Source organism: Hoplias malabaricus, chromosome 6, assembly GCF_029633855.1.
Source record: "Hoplias malabaricus isolate fHopMal1 chromosome 6, fHopMal1.hap1, whole genome shotgun sequence".
Lineage (NCBI taxonomy): Eukaryota > Metazoa > Chordata > Actinopteri > Characiformes > Erythrinidae > Hoplias > Hoplias malabaricus.
The window spans coordinates 39792936-39817235 of NC_089805.1; the positions used below are offsets into that span (position 1 = coordinate 39792936).

The window sequence follows — 24300 nt, forward strand, 5'->3', positions numbered from 1 at the left end:
TAAAGAAAGAAATCTATCCGTTTTTCATTTGAATCCACCTTGTTCACAGGATGATTTCAAGTATGTAAAACTCTGGCAATATTAATTGACTATCTGACATCTGCCTTTAATCTTGAGCTTTCTGTTTGTGCGGCTAAGTTCTAGTGTTAATTTGACTGCTAACAGTGATCTATTCAGTGAATTGTCTAGATGTCCAAACATCACCCCCATGTGGCTATTAGATAAACCCCTCTCATACAAAGTAGACAGGTGACATAGCTCACATCTATAATATTTCAGAAATGGCATACTTCTTTTTGTTTGTTTTGATTTTCGGCAATGCTAGTTTATATAATCAGAGTTTACACAATTTCCCTCAGGTTTACAGCACATGTAGTCACTGAGTTCTTGACAGATTGGTGAGGATGTTCACATCCTGTGTCTTATTAACAATTCATCGTATCTTTGAAATAGATAAAACTGTAAAGTATTTCCCCTGCATTCACAACATCGTGTTTTGATTGTGATTGTGAAGTAGACGCAAGAACCTTAAAAGGAAAAATCAACAACAAACCAGAAATAACTGCGTTCTTCTTTACTCTCCACAAAGTTTACAAAAAAAGACCCCAAAACAACGCCATTGCAATCCACAGAAATAATAAAAAAAAAGTCAGGGGAAGAGTAAAAATTGAACATTTGACAAATCAACCCTGTTGCAAAAAAAATAAAACATGTCTGAAAAGCTGAGCACATTTCATAGCAATCACTGAAAATGGAGAAGATAAAAGAACAGTATAAACTGGGCTGATGTTTGATTAGCTGATGATAGCCAGTCTTGCTAGCATTATTAATTTGACTCACATTTTTTGTGTACTGCATTTGTCAAGTGTACAGTTCTTATCCTATTTTCAATAGCCATCTCTACCTCTGGAAAAAAAAAAAATGAAGATGATGATGACGGGGGGTGGAGGTGGAGGTGATGGGGAACATACTTGGCACATTTTACTGAAATCAAAATATTCAGCAAGATATATTTTTTTTAAAACAGTGTTACAATGTGGTAAAAATTTGTAAACAAGCTTAGATTGAGGAACACTGATAACTGAAGAAGAGCGAGTCTGCTGTCAGAGATCTTTCTATGACATCATCATTTCTTGCCAAAATGAAACATACAAAGGGAAGCTGAACAGAAGAAGTACCGCAACTGAGAGTCAACAAACGATCTTGTGTTGATCAAAGGGAGGACATCATCGTTAAGTCGTTGAGTGTTTTAAACAGAAAAAGATTCAAGGCACTGCGTATATAATGACGACTAGAAAGATCAGCTACCCACACTGTGTATGTTCAGCTTTTCTGCATATTGTCTAAACTCTATTTGAATTTGGTCCAAATTTGCATTGACCGCAAAACACAACATTCCCAAATACTTATGCAGCATATAATCAATAAATACAACATCAAGACAAATCCCTTCTCATCCTCTTCTTTAAATTTGACATCACCATTTTAGGAACACACATGAACTATGGACTTTCAGAAGAGCGTTGGGGGCAGAACAGAGTTTTCTAAGATGCAAAAATACATAACCAATCACGATTCGTGATCCATACTGAAACACACTTGTTTCCAAGAAGAGAAAATTACAATACTATGGTCATAACTTAACTGAAACATGCACTTTCCAAAAATCACAGCATCTGGATAAACAAAATGTGTTTTCAATCCGTCAATACTCTCTTTCCATGGTAATAAAAAGAACCAAACACGAAGCGATATTTCCTTTTCTTGTACATTCAGTAAACTTACCATGGAAGTAAAAGAAATGTCCTGCCTTTTTTGTGGCACTTTAATCTCCTCATGTTTAACAAAAACGCAGGGTACAAAGGTAGAAACACTTCAACATAGGAACATGGAGAACATAAGCACCACAGGCTGTCGTGCCTCAATGGGGAAAAGAGTCTGATTGAACTTTGTGAGAGCTTTAACCCAAAAAAAGAAAAAAATAAATAAATCCTAAAATCCAAACTGGGTAAGAGTTAGTTGGACATCCCTTTTTTTTCCTATCTTTTCCACCTCTTGTTTAATCAACAACAGGGTACAGATTACTGAGGGGGTGTGGGGTGTAAAAACACTCTTAATAAGTACACATACTGAGCCTGGTCATTTTAGAAGACAAACCAGAGGGCAGACTTCACTTTTTCATTGGCTGGTAAACAGAGGCGTTGGGGTCCAGACCGGAGGGGCTGGTGTCCATAAACTTGGACGAGTAGTGAGGTGTGACGGGGCTCATGTTATTTGTGTCGGCAGAGTAGGTGATGCTGGGCATGACGGCCATGACCTCGGCTATCTTCTGCTTCAGCTCCTTTATCTCTTGCTCCTTCTGTAGGATCTGACCTGCACACAAATACATTCAAAATAAGCATAAGTGAGTGTGCACCATGGACACGCATGTATCCCCTGTAAGCTCTGGACACACTGCAACCCTGACCAAGACGAAGTGGTTACAGAAGATGAATGGATGAATTAAATTTTTAATTTGGCACGGTGAAGTCATCGGGTTGGTGTCATTAAAGTCCACAAAGCCAACACCACACGCTGAATTAGACGTCATGATTAGGAATGTGGAGTGGTAATTAATTCCCCATTGGTTGTGGTCAGGTTTGGAATGGATCTCGTCATGCTACAAGAGAAACAATTTGTCTACTCCAGCTGGGTTTGGGCAGAAAACTCTTGATATGGTAAAGAAGAAGTCAGACCTTGTGCGATCTCCAGCTGCCTCTTGGCATCCCCCAGCGCTGAGAAGAGATCCAGCTTGATCCTGGTCTCAGCGCTCAGACTGTTCTCCAGGTGCTGGGTCTTATCCTGCATTGCCGACAGCGCAGACATGAGAACCTCTGTATCTTTCTCGTTCTCTTTATACTTTCTTAATTCCTGTAAGGAAGAGGAGAACACAAAAAACAATTAATCTTACATTGTATGTTTCTTCACGCTGCATTCTCTGACTTTAATATGGAAGTACTTTACTGTCAAATTTGACATAAAACACAGGTTGAATAAATACTTCATTACAGAAGGCTTACATTTCTTATGTACAATTTAAACAGTTTGTACTTTCAAACTGGATAATATTCCAGTCTCTTACTTTCACTTTAAGATTTCTGTCTGAAACCCACTCAGACACAGGGAGAACACACCACACTCCTCACAGACAGTCACCCGGAGGAAACCCACGCAGACACAGGGAGAACACACCACACTCCTCACAGACAGTCACCCGGAGAAAACCCACGCAGACACAGAGAGAACACACCACACTCCTCACAGACAGTCACCCGGAGGAAACCCACGCAGACACAGAGAGAACACACCACACTCCTCACAGACAGTCACCCGGAGAAAACCCACGCAGACACAGAGAGAACACACCACACTCCTCACAGACAGTCACCCGGAGAAAACCCACGCAGACACAGGGAGAACACACCACACTCCTCCCAGACAGTCACCCGGAGGAAACCCACGCAGACACAGAGAGAACACACCACACTCCTCACAGACAGTCACCCGGAGGAAACCCACGCAGACACAGGGAGAACACACCACACTCCTCCCAGACAGTCACCCGGAGGAAACCCACGCAGACACTGGGAGAACACACCACACTCCTCCCAGACAGTCACCCGGAGGAAACCCACGCAGACACAGGAAGAACACACCACACTCCTCACAGACAGTCACCCGGAGGAAACCCACGCAGACACAGGGAGAACACACCACACTCCTCACAGACAGTCACCCGGAGGAAACCCACGCAGACACTGGGAGAACACACCACACTCCTCCCAGACAGTCACCCGGAGGAAACCCATGCAGACACAGGAAGAACACACCACACTCCTCCCAGACAGTCACCCGGAGGAAACCCACGCAGACACTGGGAGAACACACCACACTCCTCCCAGACAGTCACCCGGAGGAAACCCACGCAGACACAGGGAGAACACACCACACTCCTCCCAGACAGTCACCCCGAGGAAACCCACGCAGACACAGGGAGAACACACCACACTCCTCCCAGACAGTCATCCAGAGGAAACCCACGCAGACACAGGGAGAACACACCACACTCCTCACAGACAGTCACCCGGAGGAAACCCACGCAGACACAGGGAGAACACACCACACTCCTCCCAGACAGTCACCCGGAGGAAACCCACGAAGACACAGAGAGAACACACCACACTCCTCACAGACAGTCACCCGGAGGAAACCCACGCAGACACAGGAAGAACACACCACAGTCCTCACAGACAGTCACCCGGAGGAAACCCACGCAGACACAGGGAGAACACACCACACTCCTCACAGACAGTCACCCGGAGGAAACCCACGCACACACAGGGAGAACACACCACACTCCTCACAGACAGTCACCCGGAGGAAACCCACGCAGACACAGGGAGAACACACCACACTCCTCACAGACAGTCACCCGGAGGAAACCCACGCAGACACAGGGAGAACACACCACACTCCTCACAGACAGTCACCCGGAGGAAACCCACGCAGACACAGGGAGAACACACCACACTCCTCACAGACAGTCACCCGGAGGAAACCCACGCAGACACAGGGAGAACACACCACACTCCTCACAGACAGTCACCCGGAGGAAACCCACGCAGACACAGGGAGAACACACCACACTCCTCACAGACAGTCACCCGGAGGAAACCCACGCAGCCACAGGGAGAACACACCACACTCCTCACAGACAGTCACCCGGAGGAAACCCACGCAGACACAGGGAGAACACACCACACTCCTCACAGACAGTCACCCGGAGGAAACCCACGCAGACACAGGGAGAACACACCACACTCCTCACAGACAGTCACCCGGAGGAAACCCACGAAGACACAGGGAGAACACACCACACTCCTCACAGACAGTCACCCGGAGGAAACCCACACAGACACAGGGAGAACACACCACACTCCTCACAGACAGTCACCCGGAGGAAACCCACGCAGACACAGGGAGAACACACCACACTCCTCACAGACAGTCACCCGGAGGAAACATACGCAGACACAGGGAGAACACACCACACTCCTCACAGACAGTCACCCGGAGGAAACCCACGCAGACACAGGGAGAACACACCACACTCCTCACAGACAGTCACCTGGAGGAAACCCACGCAGACACAGGGAGAACACACCACACTCGTCACAGACAGTCACCCCGAGGAAACCCACGCAGACACAGGGAGAACACACCACACTCCTCCCAGACAGTCATCCAGAGGAAACCCACGCAGACACAGGGAGAACACACCACACTCCTCACAGACAGTCACCCGGAGGAAACCCACGCAGACACAGGGAGAACACACCACACTCCTCACAGACAGTCACCTGGAGGAAACCCACGCAGACACAGGGAGAACACACCACACTCCTCACAGACAGTCACCCCGAGGAAACCCACGCAGACACAGGGAGAACACACCACACTCCTCCCAGACAGTCATCCAGAGGAAACCCACGCAGACACAGGGAGAACACACCACACTCCTCACAGACAGTCACCCGGAGGAAACCCACGCAGACACAGGGAGAACACACCACACTCCTCCCAGACAGTCACCCGGAGGAAACCCACGAAGACACAGAGAGAACACACCACACTCCTCACAGACAGTCACCCGGAGGAAACCCACGCAGACACAGGAAGAACACACCACACTCCTCACAGACAGTCACCCGGAGGAAACCTACGCAGACACAGGGAGAACACACCACACTCCTCACAGACAGTCACCTGGAGGAAACCCACGCAGACACAGGAAGAACACACCACACTCCTCACAGACAGTCACCCGGAGGAAACCCACGCAGACACAGGGAGAACACACCACACTCCTCACAGACAGTCACCCGGAGGAAACCCACGCAGACACAGGGAGAACACACCACACTCCTCACAGACAGTCACCCGGAGGAAACCCACGAAGACACAGGGAGAACACACCACACTCCTCACAGACAGTCACCCGGAGGAAACCCACGCAGACACAGGGAGAACACACCACACTCCTCACAGACAGTCACCCGGAGGAAACCCACGCAGACACAGGGAGAACACACCACACTCCTCACAGACAGTCACCCGGAGGAAACCCACGCAGACACAGGGAGAACACACCACACTCCTCACAGACAGTCACCCGGAGGAAACCCACGCAGACACAGGGAGAACACACCACACTCCTCACAGACAGTCACCTGGAGGAAACCCACGCAGACACAGGGAGAACACACCACACTCCTCACAGACAGTCACCCCGAGGAAACCCACGCAGACACAGGGAGAACACACCACACTCCTCCCAGACAGTCATCCAGAGGAAACCCACGCAGACACAGGGAGAACACACCACACTCCTCACAGACAGTCACCCGGAGGAAACCCACGCAGACACAGGGAGAACACACCACACTCCTCACAGACAGTCACCTGGAGGAAACCCACGCAGACACAGGGAGAACACACCACACTCCTCACAGACAGTCACCCCGAGGAAACCCACGCAGACACAGGGAGAACACACCACACTCCTCCCAGACAGTCATCCAGAGGAAACCCACGCAGACACAGGGAGAACACACCACACTCCTCCCAGACAGTCACCCGGAGGAAACCCACGAAGACACAGAGAGAACACACCACACTCCTCACAGACAGTCACCTGGAGGAAACCCACGCAGACACAGGAAGAACAAACCACACTCCTCACAGACAGTCACCCGGAGGAAACCTACGCAGACACAGGGAGAACACACCACACTCCTCACAGACAGTCACCTGGAGGAAACCCACGCAGACACAGGAAGAACACACCACACTCCTCACAGACAGTCACCCGGAGGAAACCCACGCAGACACAGGGAGAACACACCACACTCCTCACAGACAGTCACCCGGAGGAAACCCACGCAGACACAGGGAGAACACACCACACTCCTCACAGACAGTCACCCGGAGGAAACCCACGAAGACACAGGGAGAACACACCACACTCCTCACAGACAGTCACCCGGAGGAAACCCACACAGACACAGGGAGAACACACCACACTCCTCACAGACAGTCACCCGGAGGAAACCCACGCAGACACAGGGAGAACACACCACACTCCTCACAGACAGTCACCTGGAGGAAACCCACGCAGACAAAGGGAGAACACACCACACTCCTCACAGATAGTCACCCGGAGGAAACCCACACAGACACAGGGAGAACACAACACACTCCTCACAGTCACCCAGAGGAAACCCACGCAGACACAGGGAGAACACAACACACTCCTCACAGACAGTCACCCGGAGCGGGACTCGAACACATAACCTCCAGGTCCCTAGAGCTGTGTGACTTCAAAAACTTTAGTTAGTAAAATACTTCTACACTTTTTCCCCAATACTTTTGGAGGGTTAAAACTGAAATGGCGTCTTCATGTGTGCGTGACATTCTGCAACATTTTTCAAAGCGATTAGCCATAGAGCACCACCAAATTCCTCAACATGCTGGGAGAAGTATGCTAATCACTTGACCTGAATGCTTAAATATTTCAGTATGTCACTCTTAAGTATTATTTTTAAATCCATTTCTAATTGGAATTCAGCCAATAACACTGCTCAAGCTCACCCCCTCCATTCTGAATTTATAAAGATGGCAAGGTCAGCAAAGAGCATGGCAATGTCTTTGAAAAAGTGCAGATTAAGCACCTTATAAAGATTTTTTTCTTCATTCTACTTCAAGGAAAGTGAACTAGAAGAGGCTTTACTGGTGAATTGCCCGTGGCTCACCTGTGCTTTGCTCTCCAGCTCTCTGAGCTGCTCTTCTTTAAACTTGACATCGTGGGAGAGTTTCTTGCACTCAGACTCTAGCTCTCGAATGCGAGTCCTCAGGGAGTCTGTGCATTCCCCTCTAAAAAAACAGAAGAACATTCCTTGAGTCTTGTAGCATGGAAGTGTCAACAATGGCACAAATGAAGAGGAAAAATACACTCAGTGACCAGAAGTTTAATCGGCACTAGACGGGGCACTGTCACGCCAGAGGATGCAGTTCCACTGGCATCTGTGTGCGCACATTTGAATGACTACCTCTACAATGGGTACACAGTAAATTTGCTAAAAAGTTAAACACAATCGCAGAAACCACATAGACATAGCAATTTACCTCTATTCATTCATTCATTATCTGTAAGCGCTTATCCAATTCAGGGTCGCGGTGGGTCCAGAGCCTACCTGGAATCATTGGGCGCAAGGCAGGAATACACCCTGGAGGGGGCGCCAGTCCTTCACAGGGCAACACACACATTCACTCACACCTACGGACACATTTTGAGTCGCCAATCCACCTGCAATGTGTATTTTTGGACTGTGGGAGGAAACCGGAGCACCCGGAGGAAACCCATGCGGACACAGGGAGAACACACCAACTCCTCACAGACAGTCACCAGGCCCCTGGAGCTGTGTGACTGTGACACTACCTGCTGCGCCACCGTGCCGCCCAATTTACCTCTACTTGTGTCTTTATTTATTTCACGTATAATGGTCCACTGTGTCATAACTCTTTACTTTAGGGTACTTTAAGGTGTGGCAACGGAAAATGAACCGATTCCTGACTGGGTGAAAAAGTCCAGGCACAGCTCCGTCTTGTAAAAGCTGCATCATTATTATTTTCCCTTTGTTTAAAATCAAATTTAAATGGACACAGTTCCTTCTGTACCTCATTCAGCTTCCACTGACTTCAAGAACGACAAGTTTGAACCTGCTAAATCTAAGAGCTACTAGTTAGATAGAAAATATATCTTATGTATGGAATCATGCCAACACCTTCATCAAAGTTTACCCTGCTGTGCCATGTCCTGCACGAGTTTTACCTGGACGCAGCGGCCAGAGCAACAGCCCGGGCAGCTGTTGCTTCTTCCAGCTTTTTCCTTTTCTTTTCTTCTGCAAGCTGTTTCTCTACTGCAGCCCGTGCCTCTTGCTCAGCTTTCAGACGTTTCTCCAGCTGAACGATTGTCTGTTTGTCCTTCTGCTTGGCTTGTACTGCATTATGAAGCCTGGTGAAGACCCATTCAAGAAGCAGCATTAACTCAAGCAAATACTGTATATATATATAATGCAGTTTTAATGTAATCAAAAGCAGTTGACGTCCCATAAAATGATATATTTCACAGCTTATTGCATTCTCACTTGTTCTGCAGCAGCTCGTTCTCTTGGCGGAGCTGGCCGAGCTCAGAGCGCAAGCTCCTCTCTGCGCTGCCCAGAGAGCCTATCTGACCGCGGAGGTCCTGCTCCACCTGACGGCTCGCCTGCAGGTCCGCCTTCAGTTTTTTTATGTCTTGCTCCAGGCTGTATACAAACACAGCAATATTATGTGCCTTAAACGACAAACAAATACATTTTAGCATTGTCAATTAACACTATATCTGCTTACCGCACTAAAGCATCTGGTTTACTGAGCTGGTTGTTGGGTATACAATTCTCCATTACATCTCGATGGCTGCTGGCGTTCTTCCCTATACCTTTCTGCTTCTTCTCATTCCTACTGGACGTGGACGAAGAGGGCACACTGCCGTTGGTGGAGCTGTGGCTTCGTGGGGAGGTGTTTTTGTAATGTTTGGAGGAAGGTCCTCCGCCTGTGCTGCTCAAATCCTCTTTGAGAAGCAGGTTCTCGGCACTGCTTCCCAGCTCATTGTTCAGTCTCTTGCTGCTCAGGTAGTTCTCCATAAACTCAATATCCTGCAGCTTAGAGTCCACAGTCTGTAGGATATTATTGTTTATTCCTATACTGTGCTGTTGCTGCTGTTTCTTGTTGTCCCTGTCTCGTCCTCCCTCTTTGCCTCGTTCTCTGTGTTCCAGCTCTGGAAATGAAATCTGCAGTTTCTTACTGGCTGGAGTTCCATTCTGGGCCAGCAGCGTTGAATCTGCTTCCAACATGCCTTTAGAGACAGCTACAGAGAAAAAGAGAGGGAGAAGGATCAGACTAGAAAATAAGAACATGATGTACCACTCTTACTAAGGAGTAAAGTAAAATAATGCCATCCAAATACACACAAAACCAAACCAAATTAAACACATTGTTTTCCCTTTGTTCAATCCATGTATCCATTGAGTCATCATCACGTCTGGACGTCTTGGCAATGGCACGACAGATACTGCCAAGAGCAGAAGTAAATAAGATGGAGCCAAAAAAAGAGAAAAATGCTTCCACAAAACAGCCAACCAAAAAACAAATGGAAAGCAGGACAGTGCCGGACCCTGGCTGTCCATTACATGTCCAAGTGTTTTGGCAGCTGGAGCCGCATGGACTTTTCCACTTCATTCTCCTCAGTGTGGGCATCCTGGCCTTTTTTTTATTACATGAATGCAGCTACTGAACATAGCTAGCCTTTACACATGTGCTAATAAAAACAAATAATCACACCTCCTTTATCAGGTCAATTTTATCGTGGATGGTTTGTATACAAGAAGTATTTTTCTTGGCTTTGTAATCAAGTACACAAAGCTCACATCTTAAAACCACATGGTATTTAGAATGATATATTCGCTAAAAGTCACAGTACAGTGCCACAAATTAGACACCGTCCTCAAACACACACACACACACTAAAGAATCTATGAAGTGTTTCAGGATTCTGGAGTGTGGGGGATTTGAGCTGACCTACACTGACCATGCCTTTCAAGGAACGAAGACCAGGCAACAGTAAAAAGTTCCTGAATACAGGAACTGAAAAGGTTTCTATTACAGCAGTTGGCAGAACATCAGGAAAGATATCCAGTCCTGACATCTGTGGGTCACAGGCAGTCATCAGTTGCAACCAAATAATAAACATTAGAAAGTTAACTTTGATGACGCAGAATGCAGGAATGCAGTGCCAGAAGAACAAACACCGAGACCATATCCAATTACCCAATGAATTACAAACTGCACTGTTATTCAGCATCTCCTTATTTTATAATAAACTGATATAGACCCTAGTTATTTGATAAAGAGCCATTAATCCGTTTTTTTTACCACTAAAAGTAAACAACACACAAGAAGAAATTTCTCTGTAACGTCTGAACGTAGCCGTTTGCTCTCATGTCCTCTACACCTGGGTTTATTACAGAACCACTTATACATCCAGGCCATCCAGTTATGCAGTGTTTACCTTCCTCTGCCTCTCTCTCCTGCTTTTGAAGCATCTGCTGCTCTGGGGGAAGAGCTTGCTGCAGGAGCTGCATGTAGAACTCGTTCTCTTTCTGCACCTCCTTTTGCTTTCGCAAGCGCATCTTATAACTCACGTAGCTCTTGAAGCCAAAGCCCAGCGTCACCACTGGGTATCCAATGCTTTAAAAACAGACAAATGGGGGGGAAAAAAAATAAATCATACAAACAACCATAAATCATAGTGCATCCTTTCAAAACATTTTCTGAAATTGACACAACACAAAGTTTTTAACAGATGCATCAGTGTATTACCAGGCGTTTCTCTGTCTCCATCACACAACACTAAATGGCATTCATCTGGTGAATATTGGGCTTATACCAGTTAAAGACTATCACAATGTGAATGTATGTTGATCACAGCAATATAAGTTTGAACCAGGATCAGGATTAAACTTCTGGCCAATGTGGTAAAGCCTTCTGAAAGACATTGTCACCTCCATTCCTTTTTGGAGCACTTGTTTTCATTCATTCATTCATTATCTGTCACCCTTATCCAGTTCAGGGTCGCGGTGGGTCCAGAGCCTACCTGGAATCATTGGGCGCAAGGCAGGGCAACACACACACACACACACACACACACACACACACACACACACACACACACACACACACACACACACACACACACACACACACACACACACACACACACACACACACACACACACACACACACACACACACACACACACACACACACACACACACACACACACACATATATTCACTCACACCTACGGACACTTTTGAGTCACCAATCCACCTACCAACGTGTGTTTTTGGACTGTGGGAGGAAACCGGAGCACCCGAAGGAAACCCACGCGGACACAGAGAGAACACACCAACTCCTCACAGACAGTCACCCGGAGCGGGAATCGAACCCACAACCTCCAGGTCCCTGGAGCTGTGTGACTGCGACAGCTACCTGCTGCGCCACCGTGCCGCCTACTTGTTTTCAGTTTTTTTTTATTTTTTATTTTTTTTTTTTTTATATAAACAGTCACAAAAGACTGATTTAAATGATATAAAGAAATTATCACTACAGTAATTATTTGCAAAATAAGCCACTGTCATTCACCATTTATTTCATGAGACTGGCTTTTTGAAATGAAGCTGATATGAAGCACAGTCTATCTGAACTTGGGTTAACTGCCATCCTAGGACAGCTCTGCACCCCTGTAACGTAATGTCACATAATGTGTACATAAACCAGAATTAGAGCAGCTTACCAGTGAGCAGCAAATGGACGGCACAGGCCAACGTGAAAGTTTTTCAGGTCTTTGAAGCGAATAGCTGCTTCGATATAAACAAACAGTATCCACAGAGAGACGGTGGGCAGACACACCCCTCGCTCTGAAGAGGCACAAACATAAAAGGCCATTAGCCAAATTCACTCCCCGTATGGCAGATCAAAGATTTCCATTTCCTATCAGAGAGTGCGCTCGCATTAGCATTAATAACAACCTTTATCATTGACAATGCTGGGAAAACTTGACAACACTTACAGAAAGCATGACTTAAAACAGATCCCTACTCCCTTATTTCACCTGAAACATGACCATCTTAAAGTAAAATCTTCCTATGTAGTGTTTGTCTGAGCAGTACTCCTCCTGCTATTTAATGCTGAGTGATTTATTTAAACTGCACAGACAACCCAGAGCTTCGCTTTTAGCTGTCTGAGCCATGAGAATCTAAATTAAAACCCCTCTACTTTCTAGAAAATTCATTAACTTTTCTTCAGTGACCCCGGCACTTCAAATAAAACACTTTCAAACTGCTAATACTGGAAACAACCCCTCAGGCCTCCGGCCAACATTCTCTTGTTCAGACTTGCTAGAAGACAAATGTCAGCAGCTATCACTACCACAGCCCCGGGCTGAGAGAATGTGGCTCCTTACTGGAAACTATCTCTCAGTATCAGCACCTCACTGCTGTCTTTTATGAGGAATCCCACATGACAACAGCCCCAAAAAAATCCATCACTTCTTCATCAGGAATTCTAATTATGTGACGTTTCATTAAAGACTAAACATGTATATATTTAACAAGGAGTTTGGGGCAGAGAGAGAGAGAGAGATAGATAATATTTACCTGTATGCCACACATACTGCACCCAAACGTAAGTGCTGGCAGCGAAGAACAGCCATTGCATAGGGATGAACAGGAGGCATATGATGTCTGATGTGAATGCAACGCAAACAAAGAACACAGAGAACGCCTGAAGACAAGAAAGACGGGAAGGATGGTAATCAGTATGTATTCAAAGCAATTCACAACAATTAAACAGAGCTTTGGATCAATTTCACATTTGTAAACAAGCTCAGCTGTGTCATCACAGAAACCTGAGGCGTCAGAGAGAGAATCCCCATCGGGAATTAAATTAACCTGCCATTCTGCCTCTGCCCACACACTCACACTGAGTTATATATCTCACACTTACAAACATTAAACAAAGCGCTTGGCAGGAAAAGGCAAAGGAAAAGGAGGTGAAACTCCTACTGTAACTGAAAACCTTTGTTATTCAAGAATATTGAGAGATAACAGAGGCCAAAAATGTCAAAGAGGTCAAATCCAGTGCAATCCAACGTTGACAAATCAAATATAGCTCTTAAAGCAATCAATTCAGAGAGTAATTTATCATGGTCCACAAAACAGCATGAAGTTGTTAATCTGCGTAGTTTAGCTCTATGACATTTACTTTTTAAGATTTAATAGTTTTATTGTCATAATCAACACTACAGGGGTTGGACAATGAAAGTGAAACACCTGGTAATAATTTATTAGTATGGTGTAGGGCCTTCTTTTGCGGCCAATACAGCGTCAGTTCGTCTTGGGAATGACATATACAAGTCCTGCACAGTGGTCAGAGGGATTTGAAGCCATTCTTCTTGCAGGATAGTGGCCAGGTCTCTACGTGATGCTGGTGGAGGAAAACGTTTCCTGACTCGCTCCTCCAAAACACCCCAAAGTGGCTCAATAATATTTAGATCTGGTGACTGTGCAGGCCATGGGAGATGTTCAACTTCACTTTCATGTTCATCAAACCAATCTTTCACCAGTCTTGCTGTGTGTATTGGTGCATTGTCGTCCTGATACACGGCACCGCCTTCAGGACACAATATTTGAACCATTGGATGCACATGGTCTTACTGGTGCAATGTGCAATTAATGAAGATTCGCCACCAGGCTGCTCCAGTTTAGCCATGAAACCTCCCACACTACAATGACAGGTGTTTCAGCTTCATTGTCCGACGCCTGTACATCCCAGACTTCAGGACTCTAAAGTGAAGGCCACAAAGAGACCATTTACTGTAAATGTTGGAGTGTGTTACTCTGGCCTGGGTCAATGCACATCATGACAGTATTTTATTAACAAGGACAGTGTAAAAGGTACTTGGGCATCCTAATGTGCTCTTCATTATAGATTTTTTTAATACTAGTATATGAAGGAGGGAAATACCTTTTTGGAAAACTAAAGTAACTGTAACAAATCAAAGTTCTGGTGACAGGGTGTTACTCACCAGTCCCTGATATCTGAAAGAGTCATACACACTCCTGATGAAGAGCCAGAAGGGCCATAAATACTCAAATCGAAACTCCAGCACAAAGTCTGCCAGCAGCACCAGAGCCCACACCAGAAGGAACTTCAGGTAGAGGAAGGTGCTTTAAAACAACGAGGAGAAAGAAAGATCAGAATTAACAAACATTACAGTGCCAAAGTATTTGCATACAATAAAAGCTTCCTATACCAGCAATAAGTGACGAGAAATCAAAACGCCTTGGATGTAAACTGCAGTTATAACTTATGTATGCTGCTTGAGCAGAGCCGTGCAGTGCCATGCCATTAAAGAAGTTGAATTTACATTTTGATTGTCTGAGCCCAGCCGTGCCAGTTAATACTCTTTCAGAACCGCAGAAATAAATTGAAGCCCGTATCGTGACATGATAAGCGACCAAGCAAATCTGGAACAAAGCAATAACTGACAGAATTTTCAACAGAGTTAAAACTTTCGCAAAGCAGCTTCCTGACATGCCTGAACATGCCTTTGGGATAGCCTCAGGACACTTGCTCTTTTGACTCAACACTAGGGTTTAGGGTGGACAATAGAAGGCAACAATGTCAAGTGACCGTGTAATGTCCGAGCAAAAAGAAGCAATTATACCGTTCTTCTGACAATGATCAGAAACACCAAGAGAGGATTGGAAGAGGTTAATTGAAGACTAGATGTCTGTTGACTCTGTTCACACCTGGCCACTTCATGCATCTTGTGTATCGAGTTTACATATGAATAAAAAAGAAAAAAACTCCTCCTAGTTCAAACGAATCAGGAAACATAAAAGATGCACATGTTTGAGGACACTGTTACCAGGATACAATCCAGATACTAGTCACATGAAGTGACCAGGTGCAAACAGCATCTTAGACATCTACCTTTGTGGGACACAATGTATGTGGTGTGGTGTGATTTAGCTCTGTATTTCCTAATTTGTGACTGTAGAATATGTGCATATATAGGGCTTATTTTTTTCTATATATAAAATAAGGGTTGCACGGTAGGTAGTGTCACAGTCACACAGCGACACTGCGCAGGTTGTGGGTTCGAGTCCCGCTCCGGGTGACTGTCTGTGAGGAGTGTGGTGTGTTCACCCTGTGTCTGCGTGGGTTTCCTCCGGGTGACTGTCTGTGAGGAGTGTGGTGTGTTCTCCCTGTGTCTGCGTGGGTTTCCTCCGGGTGAATGTCTGTGAGGAGTGTGGTGTGTTCTCCCTGTGTCTGTGTGGGTTTCCTCCGGGTGACTGTCTGTGAGGAGTGTGGTGTGTTCTCCCTGTGTCTGCGTGGGTTTCCTCCGGGTGACTGTCTGTGAGGAGTGTGGTGTGTTCTCCCTTTGTCTGTGTGGGTTTCCTCCGGGTGACTGTCTGTGAGGAGTGTGGTGTGTTCTCTCTGTGTCTGTGTGGGTTTCCTCCGAGTGACTGTCTGTGAGGAGTTGGTGTGTTCTCCCTGTGTCTGCGTGGGTTGCCTCCGGGTGCTCTGGTTTCCTCCCACGGTCCAAAAACACACGTTAGTAGGTGGATGGATGACTCAAAAGTGTTCGCAGGTGTGAATACGTGAGTGTAGCCCTGCAAAGGACTGGTGGACCCTCCAGGGTGTATTCCCACCTTGCACCCAGTGATTCCAGGTAGGCTCCAGACCCACCACAACCCTGAACTGGATAGGCGGTTTCAGACAATGAATGAATGAATGAATAAAATAACAAAGTTTATTTTATTATTTTTTTTTTTTACAAATGAAACATAATCATGGAGGCAGTAAGCTTTTCTCTGCTTAGAAACCTACTAAAATTAAAATAAACCAAAACAACCTCAATATAGTCATTTTAAGTAAGTCACTGTGTTCATTTAACCTTTTCCAAACTTTTCCTCATAAAAGCCCAGCTTTGTTTGTAGTTATCAACTAAAATCTTGGCAGTGCAGCAGGGGAGAACAATTTAGGGAAAATGCTAATAAACATTTCTCTGACCAATTTTGCGGCTGTGACTCCAATAGTAATTGCTTACTATATATGAATATCCAGGCCTGTTTTTATAGCCAAGAACAGTTTTGAGGAAGATGCAGCCCTTTTGGTGTGGATGTCAAGTACACAGGTGGTTTGCCTCAAATTGTCTACCTCTGTTCTATCTAAGCTATGTCCACACTAAAAAAAAGTAAGATGTGGTATAATGTGGTGTATAAATAAAATAGCAGACATTACAATTTGAAAATGCATTACAGGCCTTTTTAATTCTTCTTTAAAAGCTGTAGACTAGATGTTGAAATAGTGTTTGACAGCATTCAAATGATCTCCACCATTCCAGCCCTTCTCCAAGTTTTGACTGGAGCTCAATCACAACAGAAAACACATCTGGCCCATGCTTGGTATTTACAGAGCATGGTGACGTTAGGCTCATGTGCAGCTGCTCTACAGCGTCCAATAACGTTACAAGGATTTACTGTGGAGATTTTGGGTCAGTGTCCACCATGGGTGCAAGTAGAAGTAGCTATAATCACTCATTAAAATGTGCCTTTAAGCACAAATAATTTACTCAACGTAAAATCTGCATAAAGCACTGTGGGAGACTAGTCCTAAAGTTAGTTGTGTCAACATATGGTAGGTCAGGGTGCTCCTCATAACAAGCTGCAGTAAGTTAGCTATGCTAGCTAGCTTAGCCAGAGCCAATGTTCCGCTCCACCTTAAATATTGCAGCATTTCCATTCACATTCACGAGACGTGTCTTTAAAAGAGACAGTTCGTGTTTTTGTATGTTTCACGTTAATTGTCAGGTACTATCTCCATAGACACGACGTACGAAATACTCCGTTCCACCTTAAATGGCGAGGTGCCCGAATGGAACTGGTGCACCGTTTAAGGTGGAACGGAAAATTCGTGCGACCCAGCTTCTTTTTAAAGGCTGATATTCAGACGCTAAATAATTGTTTTACCAAATGTAGACGTATAAATATGAGATAAAGCCTCTGTGCGCAGGTCTTTATGAGATTTAAAAGGGACGACTGGAGAGCTAAAAGCTACAGCAGTGACAGGCCTCAAACACCTTTATTTACCCGTGTTTGACAGCTAACGATAATCCAAAAGTCCCGGTTCGGATCTCCGTTACCTGCTCTGGATGCCCTCGGTGATTCGGTTCCGTTTCAAAGGCCGTCGGAGTTTAACGTTACTGCAGTCCGCATTGCGCCGCTTCATTCTCCCTCACATTAAAACTTCTGCTCTCAGCTGAATGGAGTAGCGCCAGTCCTTTATTCCTCAGTCTGTTTCCCTCTCTACAATAAAGAGACAGGGAGGGAAATTAACAGGTAACCGACTACACACACGCCTCAGCGTCCATCACTCCTCCCTTCAGCGAAAGAGGACATGACTTCGGCTCTCAGACAGAAACAAAAACCATGAGATCAATTTTTATAATAATAAAGTCTCTCTCTCTCTCTCTCTCTCTCTCTCTCTCTCTCTCTCTCTCTCTCTGTCTCTGTCTCTCTTCCCGCACGCTTCAGAGCGAGGTGACGTCAGTGCGCGTCGTTGTGGTCAACGTTTGTTTAACGTGACCGAAAATATACGTTTATATTTTTAGTGTATATTAACGAAAAATATGTATTTATACAGTGAAATTATTATTTATTTTTACGTTATGTTTCTTAATATGTCCATGTTGTGTTTTTTTATAAGTGTCTCAATTCATTTCTTACGTCACAAACCTAAAGATACAATCCTGTGGTGGAGGAGTAAGTGAAGATATAAGTGGGGGCTAATTTGCACATTCGTAAACCCACTGGAACTGAACGGAACATCATTTGAACCCAGCAGCTAAATATTATGATGAATGGACCAATGAGGCTCCGGTTTCCTCCCACAGTCCAAAAAAAAACACACGTTGGTAGGTGGATTGGCGACTCAAAAGTGTCCGTAGGTGTGAGTGTGTGAGTGAATGTGTGTGTGTCTGTGTTGCCCTGTGAAGGACTGGCGCCCCCTCCAGGGTGTATTCCCGCCTTGTGCCCAATGATTCCAGGTAGGCTCTGGACCCCCGCGACCCTGAATTGGATAAGGGTTACAGATAATGAATGGATGGATGGACCAATGAGAATAAAACATTTTTTACACTGACTTCCATTGAAATGTAAGAGGGATTTTTCTTTCTTCTGTAAAGTTGCTATTTTGGAGATTTCATTTTTGATTGGACAGTGACAATGTGCACACAACAGCACAGAAAGGAAAATACCTACACTTTCATTTTAAAATAATTACATAATTTGAATTAATGTGGTCTAGGACATGAAACAACAACAAACACAAAACATTAAACACGGCTAAAAATAACACTACTTTATTATGACAAATGGAACTATTCCCTTATATATAATGTGGACATTAACACCATTAACTACAGAGCACTGATGTTGATATCTCCTCAAATAACTTAAGAAAACGTGGGAATCACTAATAGGATATAGGAAAATTATATAAGCAATAAAGTAAATAAATAAGTCGCATTATCAAGTCTTTTCCACGCATTAATGTGTCATTTTCACGCCCTGATTTGAAGGGATGTCACCAACATTTGTTATTAACAAAACATAAAGGGAATCGGTTCAAAGTCAATGAGTCAGATCAGAGAATCGACACTTTCTCGAAAGATTCAGCAATGTTAGCGTAAGATGGCGGCGCCCTGGTCGAGAGTTTTCCACGCATAGATATAACGCATGTGGATTAAAGGTATGTATAAAGATGTTTAGTCCTGCGTTTAAAAACCAGTTAGCTCTGAGATTAGTTCTACACTTTAGCTGCACTGTCTCAGAAAAACACATGTACATTCCAGTGTTAATCCACTAATGTGGAACAGCGTGGTGAATACTCGTGTTTACAGTGGTGGGCAGAAGTAATTAACTTATTTAAAATGATTTTGATGTATTTGTACATTACGGAGTATTTTCAAGTTATTATCGACTCTTGATTTTTTATATAGTGAGGAAAGTGATGTATTTGTACTGAATTTCATTTAAGGCACTGACTTTTTGTCTGTTGATTTTCATTCAGTTGCACTTACTGAGGCGTTCATGCTTCTGTGACTGGATCACCCCACTGCCTTCTGAGTTCTAGAGTTTTATTTACAGAACTGGAAAAGAATGAGTGGAACAGTCTTCAGTTTTTGTGCTGATAAAGGGCTGAGTTTAGTAGCTAGAAGAAGAAGGGACACAAACAGTTGGTTTAATAAAAGTGTTTACTGTCTGGTGGTGCATGATGATTCATAGCCAGTTCAGGGTCATGGTGGGAGCCTCCAGGAATCACATGTGAACTAACAAAGGAATCCAACACTTCCCAGTAAACAATTAGCCGTTGATTCAACGTTGAAATAACGTAATGACTGCCGTCTAATCAACGTTCTCTTAAGGTTGAAAATGAAAGTTGAAAAGACGTCCAAATATAGACATTGAAAAGACGACTATTAGACGTATTTTTGGACGTCCATTGACGTTATTAATTGGTCCCGAAATAAATTACTTGCATAAAACGCGTTTTGGACGTCCACTGACGTTATCGATTGGTCACCACTTAACTAACTTATTAAGATGGATTTTGGACGTCCATTGACGTTTAAAATATGTCCTTGACAGACAGACTACTTTTAGACCCATTTTGAACGTCCAGGGACGTTCCTTGTTTACTGGGTTAATTTTGATGTCTGTGCTGACAGATGGTAATGCAAAAAAAATATTGAAACCTAGTTTATTGCTCACCATTTCCATTGGTGCATTTGTCAACAACATCTCTTATTTGCATTTAATTGATGTGACTTTTATGTACAGATCCGTTCTCCCCACAGAGGTTTACATAAAAAGCAGAGAAAGATGGCAGCATCAACACTAAACCTCAGTAATGAGGTAGTCAAGATGAGGGCCGTGGTGAAGCGGGTGAAGGTGTTTATCATCCGGAAGCTGACCCGACAGATCGCCACTCTGAAGAAAAGGAAAGGAAAAGAGGTTGACTTGGAGAGGAACCAGAGGCGAGTGGCAAGGTTGCTTGAAGAGATCAAAGAGTTAAAAGTCCTGGCTCCGGACGTTATCACCAAGGCTGCCCTGCAGAAAGACTTCAGCTTTGAGAAAATTTGTCAGGATAAAGAAGCCAGCCTCTCAGAGCGAGCCACAGCACGCATCGCCACACACCCGGACTTCAGCAGGAGGATCCAGAGCATCAAGAAGGCCGTTGAAATCTTCAAAGCAGAACGAACAGGTGCTGCTAAAAAGACACAGAAGGAAGCCAAAAATGACATCCAGCAACAGCATATGTCAGAACAAGACAGTGAGGAGGATGATGGTGATGATGATGAAAGGGCAGAGGAGTCAGAGGATGATGAAGACACCACAGAGTGCAGGAAAACGACTGAAAAACAACAGGAGGGAGATGATGGTCCATCTCAGGAAGCTGATAGAGATGAATTAAATGAAAAAGCAAAACAAGACAAGGACGCTCCAGTCACGGTAAAACTCTAAAAGTATCTGTGTTTGTGAGTGTATGCACAAAGGATAGTAGTTCATTTTTAAATAAACATTTCCAGCCCCTCTTTATCCCATAAAATTAAAAACATGATGTTTTATAGGTGGTGCTCTGATTGGTGTTCTCATTCAAAGAGCAGTCTTACCACAAACACTCATAACTTTAACCAGGTTTTTCTTTGTTTCTTTCAGAAATCATCAGAAACGGACAAAGTACCAACTGAGGTTGTGAGGATGAGGAAAGAGGTGAAGAAACTCAGGATGCTGATTATCCGCAAACTCACGCAGCAGATGGCCTGTGTGAGGAAGGTGAAGGGTGAAGACTCTGAGCAGAAAGGGAACCAAGATTGTGTAGCAAGGCTTCAGAAAGAAGTTCAGGTTTTGAGGCATCTTTTACCTGACCATGTGACCACTAGAGCCCTTCAGGGGAGCATTAACGTGGAAGAAGTGTTCCAGGACTCAGAATCCAGTCCCATGGAGAGGGCCATTGCCCGAATTGCCACACATCCACGCTTCATAAAGAAGCTCCAGGCTGTAAGGGAAGCTCTCGAAAAGGAAAGGAGTAAGACTGAAGGAGAAAAGAAGGACAAAGAGGTGACCGTGGCTGATGATAGTAAAGATCATGGGGAGGATTCTAGTGATGAAGAAGAAGAAGAGGAGGAGAAGGAAATGGAGGAGGAGGTTGGGACAGGCATCACTGATGATGAGACAAAAGACAACAAGAATGAGAACATGGGTCAAACTTTGGATGTGATTAAAAGCTCTAACATTGTAGAAGACGTCAATGCCACTAGAGTGGTTTCATCATCAGCTGAGAAAACGCCTACCGCAAAAACAAAAGCAGGATTGACTGAACAAGGTGTGACTAAGCTAAAAACACCTAAAACACCTTCTACAGTAGGCACTACCCAGAGTCTGCAAGCTAAGAGCAAAGAAACACCAGTGAAGAAGGCCCTGCCGTCAAAACAAGACCGCAAACCTGAAAACCAAAAGTCTGAAAATAAAGAAAGCCAAGAGGAAAGTGACTTGGAGTTGTCTGACGACGAAAAGGAGAAAGAGTACTTTGATGACAGCACAGAGGAGCGCTTCCACAAACAATCGTCTCTCTCTGAGGACAGTGAAGAGGATGACTTCTTCCTTGGCAAAGTGAACAAACTGAAGAAAAAGAAAAGCTCAGCACCTGGAAAGAAGTCAAAGAGTGAGCCTGAAGCAACAGAAGAACAGAAAGATAAAGAGGTCAGCAACACATCTCAGCAGTTCAAAATGCAGTCGGTCTTCTGCTCCACCCTGTCCAAATCCAGTGGTGCCTCCCAGAAAGGGAAGCCATGTGGCTCAAAGCCACTACGCTTCCAGAACAAAGAGAAAAACCCTCATGGAGATGCAAAGCCATCTTGGTTTAAAAGCCCAGGCCCTGGAAATCACAGAAGGCCTTCAGCAGCTGGGCCCAAAGACTCAGGTCCAAGGCAGATGAACGTTCCAGGTGCCAGGACAGGCAAATATGCGTTTGATGGACAACACACCCAGAGTAATAAAACTGCACCTGGCAAACCTTTCAAATCTTCCCAGCATTCCCAGCAGGCCCTTCATCCGTCCTGGGAAGCCAGTCGGAAGAGGAAAGAGCAGCAGTCTCAAATCACAGCTTTCCAAGGGAAGAAGATCAAATTTGATGATGATGATTAATATCTCAGATATTCATCTTTTATTTCACATTGCTGACAGCAGTTTTACAGAAATTAATTAAATGGTTAGATGTACAATACTGAAAATTTGGCAGATATTCTTGTTACTTTATTACAATGTATTTTTAAATTGGCTTTGATATGTGTACATTCATATTGACAGCTTAAAATAGTCCAAAACATTTTCATGTCTGCAGCTCTTTGTGGAAATATATTTATTGTTCAAATATAACATTTAATAATTTGTTCACGTTTGTGGAGGTTTTGAATGCAAAGATTAAGGTAGAGTTACTGCTATTGTCTCACTAATAAAAACGACCTGTAAAACTAGCAAAGGCCATGCTACATGAGTGTTAGCTGAAGTGCACAACATTTAGAAATGTGCCTTTAAATGAACATGTATTTTCCATGTTCCTGAGATGTATCTAATTAGCCAAGGAATGCTTGGTGTGCAAATGTTGTTTCTTTACTTTGTCACAGGAGGTATGTGGCTAATGTAGCAAACAAACCTCAGTAGTCAGCTATGTAGACTAGCTAACACAGTGTAGCTAAATTCACCAAAATGGCTGCCCAAAGGAATAGCTAAATCAGAAGTCAAATATGGTTTGGGGGATATTTTAGGTAATGACTCTAATCATCAGCATTAGCCGCCTTTTATTATAATTTCAAGATGTTAAATTCATAGCCATGCAGCCTAATCAACTAAACATCAGGTATGGTGAAAAAGACAATCGATGCAGAGCTATTCCTTTATATGTGAGGTCACATATTTTCTGCTGAGTACATAAATATATAAACTGCATTATATATTATTATATGCCATGAACTCGAATTTGGAAATAGCAAACATTACTGAAAATCTGAGCAGTTGGTGACACAAGAATACTTCAATAATTAAGAAAAGCTATTAACTAGTTGAAACATGAGAGAATAAGTTAATTATAAGGTCTAGGAAAATAAAGATAAATAATCGTAAAATAATTATTTAATCATATAATACGTTACTTATGTGTGTAATAATATGGTTACTTAAGTTTCCATTATATTTATATGTAAATCGTGTTTATGTTAAATAATCATATTGTGCATATCATATTCTTATTTTAAAATATATGAAGTATCATATAATAATAATAGTATTTATTGACCTTAACGTAATGAATTTATGGCGTTATAATATTGTATATTTACAAATCCGCAGCGCGCCCGAGCTTCTGGAACTTGATTGGTCGGCCCTGCGACACGTTAACCAATCACAACCGAGCGCGCCGTGCAACAGGCCAATGGGCTTGAGTATGCAAATATATTTCAATTTTTTCCCGGG

The 24300-nt window shown here is 44.2% G+C and overlaps 2 protein-coding genes across 4 annotated transcripts; one reads left to right on the top strand and one right to left on the bottom strand.

The window, feature by feature from the left end:
• Positions 1 to 568: 568 nt before the first annotated feature.
• Positions 569 to 18259, bottom strand: maco1a (macoilin 1a). The gene is made up of 11 exons (XM_066675665.1): positions 17913 to 18259; positions 14787 to 14928; positions 13357 to 13483; positions 12495 to 12618; positions 11207 to 11385; positions 9490 to 10006; positions 9246 to 9404; positions 8930 to 9112; positions 7851 to 7971; positions 2736 to 2910; positions 569 to 2373 (listed from the first exon to the last, which is right to left on the bottom strand). Exons 1-11 carry the CDS (start codon positions 17996 to 17998, stop codon positions 2171 to 2173), a joined length of 2016 nt encoding a protein of 671 aa, XP_066531762.1. The 5' UTR covers positions 17999 to 18259; the 3' UTR covers positions 569 to 2170.
• A 1149-nt stretch (positions 18260 to 19408) lies between these two features.
• Positions 19409 to 23307, top strand: srfbp1 (serum response factor binding protein 1). 3 transcript variants are annotated; one of them, XM_066674693.1, is made up of 3 exons: positions 19409 to 19519; positions 20628 to 21282; positions 21490 to 23307. In XM_066674693.1, exons 2-3 carry the CDS (start codon positions 20653 to 20655, stop codon positions 22975 to 22977), a joined length of 2118 nt encoding a protein of 705 aa, XP_066530790.1. In that variant the 5' UTR covers positions 19409 to 19519; positions 20628 to 20652; the 3' UTR covers positions 22978 to 23307. The 3 variants fall into 3 exon arrangements, with proteins under 3 accessions (XP_066530790.1, XP_066530789.1, XP_066530792.1); XM_066674692.1 differs by having other exon boundaries at positions 19418 to 19519; positions 20611 to 21282; XM_066674695.1 differs by lacking the exon at positions 19409 to 19519 and adding an exon at positions 19665 to 19682 and having other exon boundaries at positions 20611 to 21282.
• The last annotated feature ends 993 nt before the right edge of the window (positions 23308 to 24300 follow it).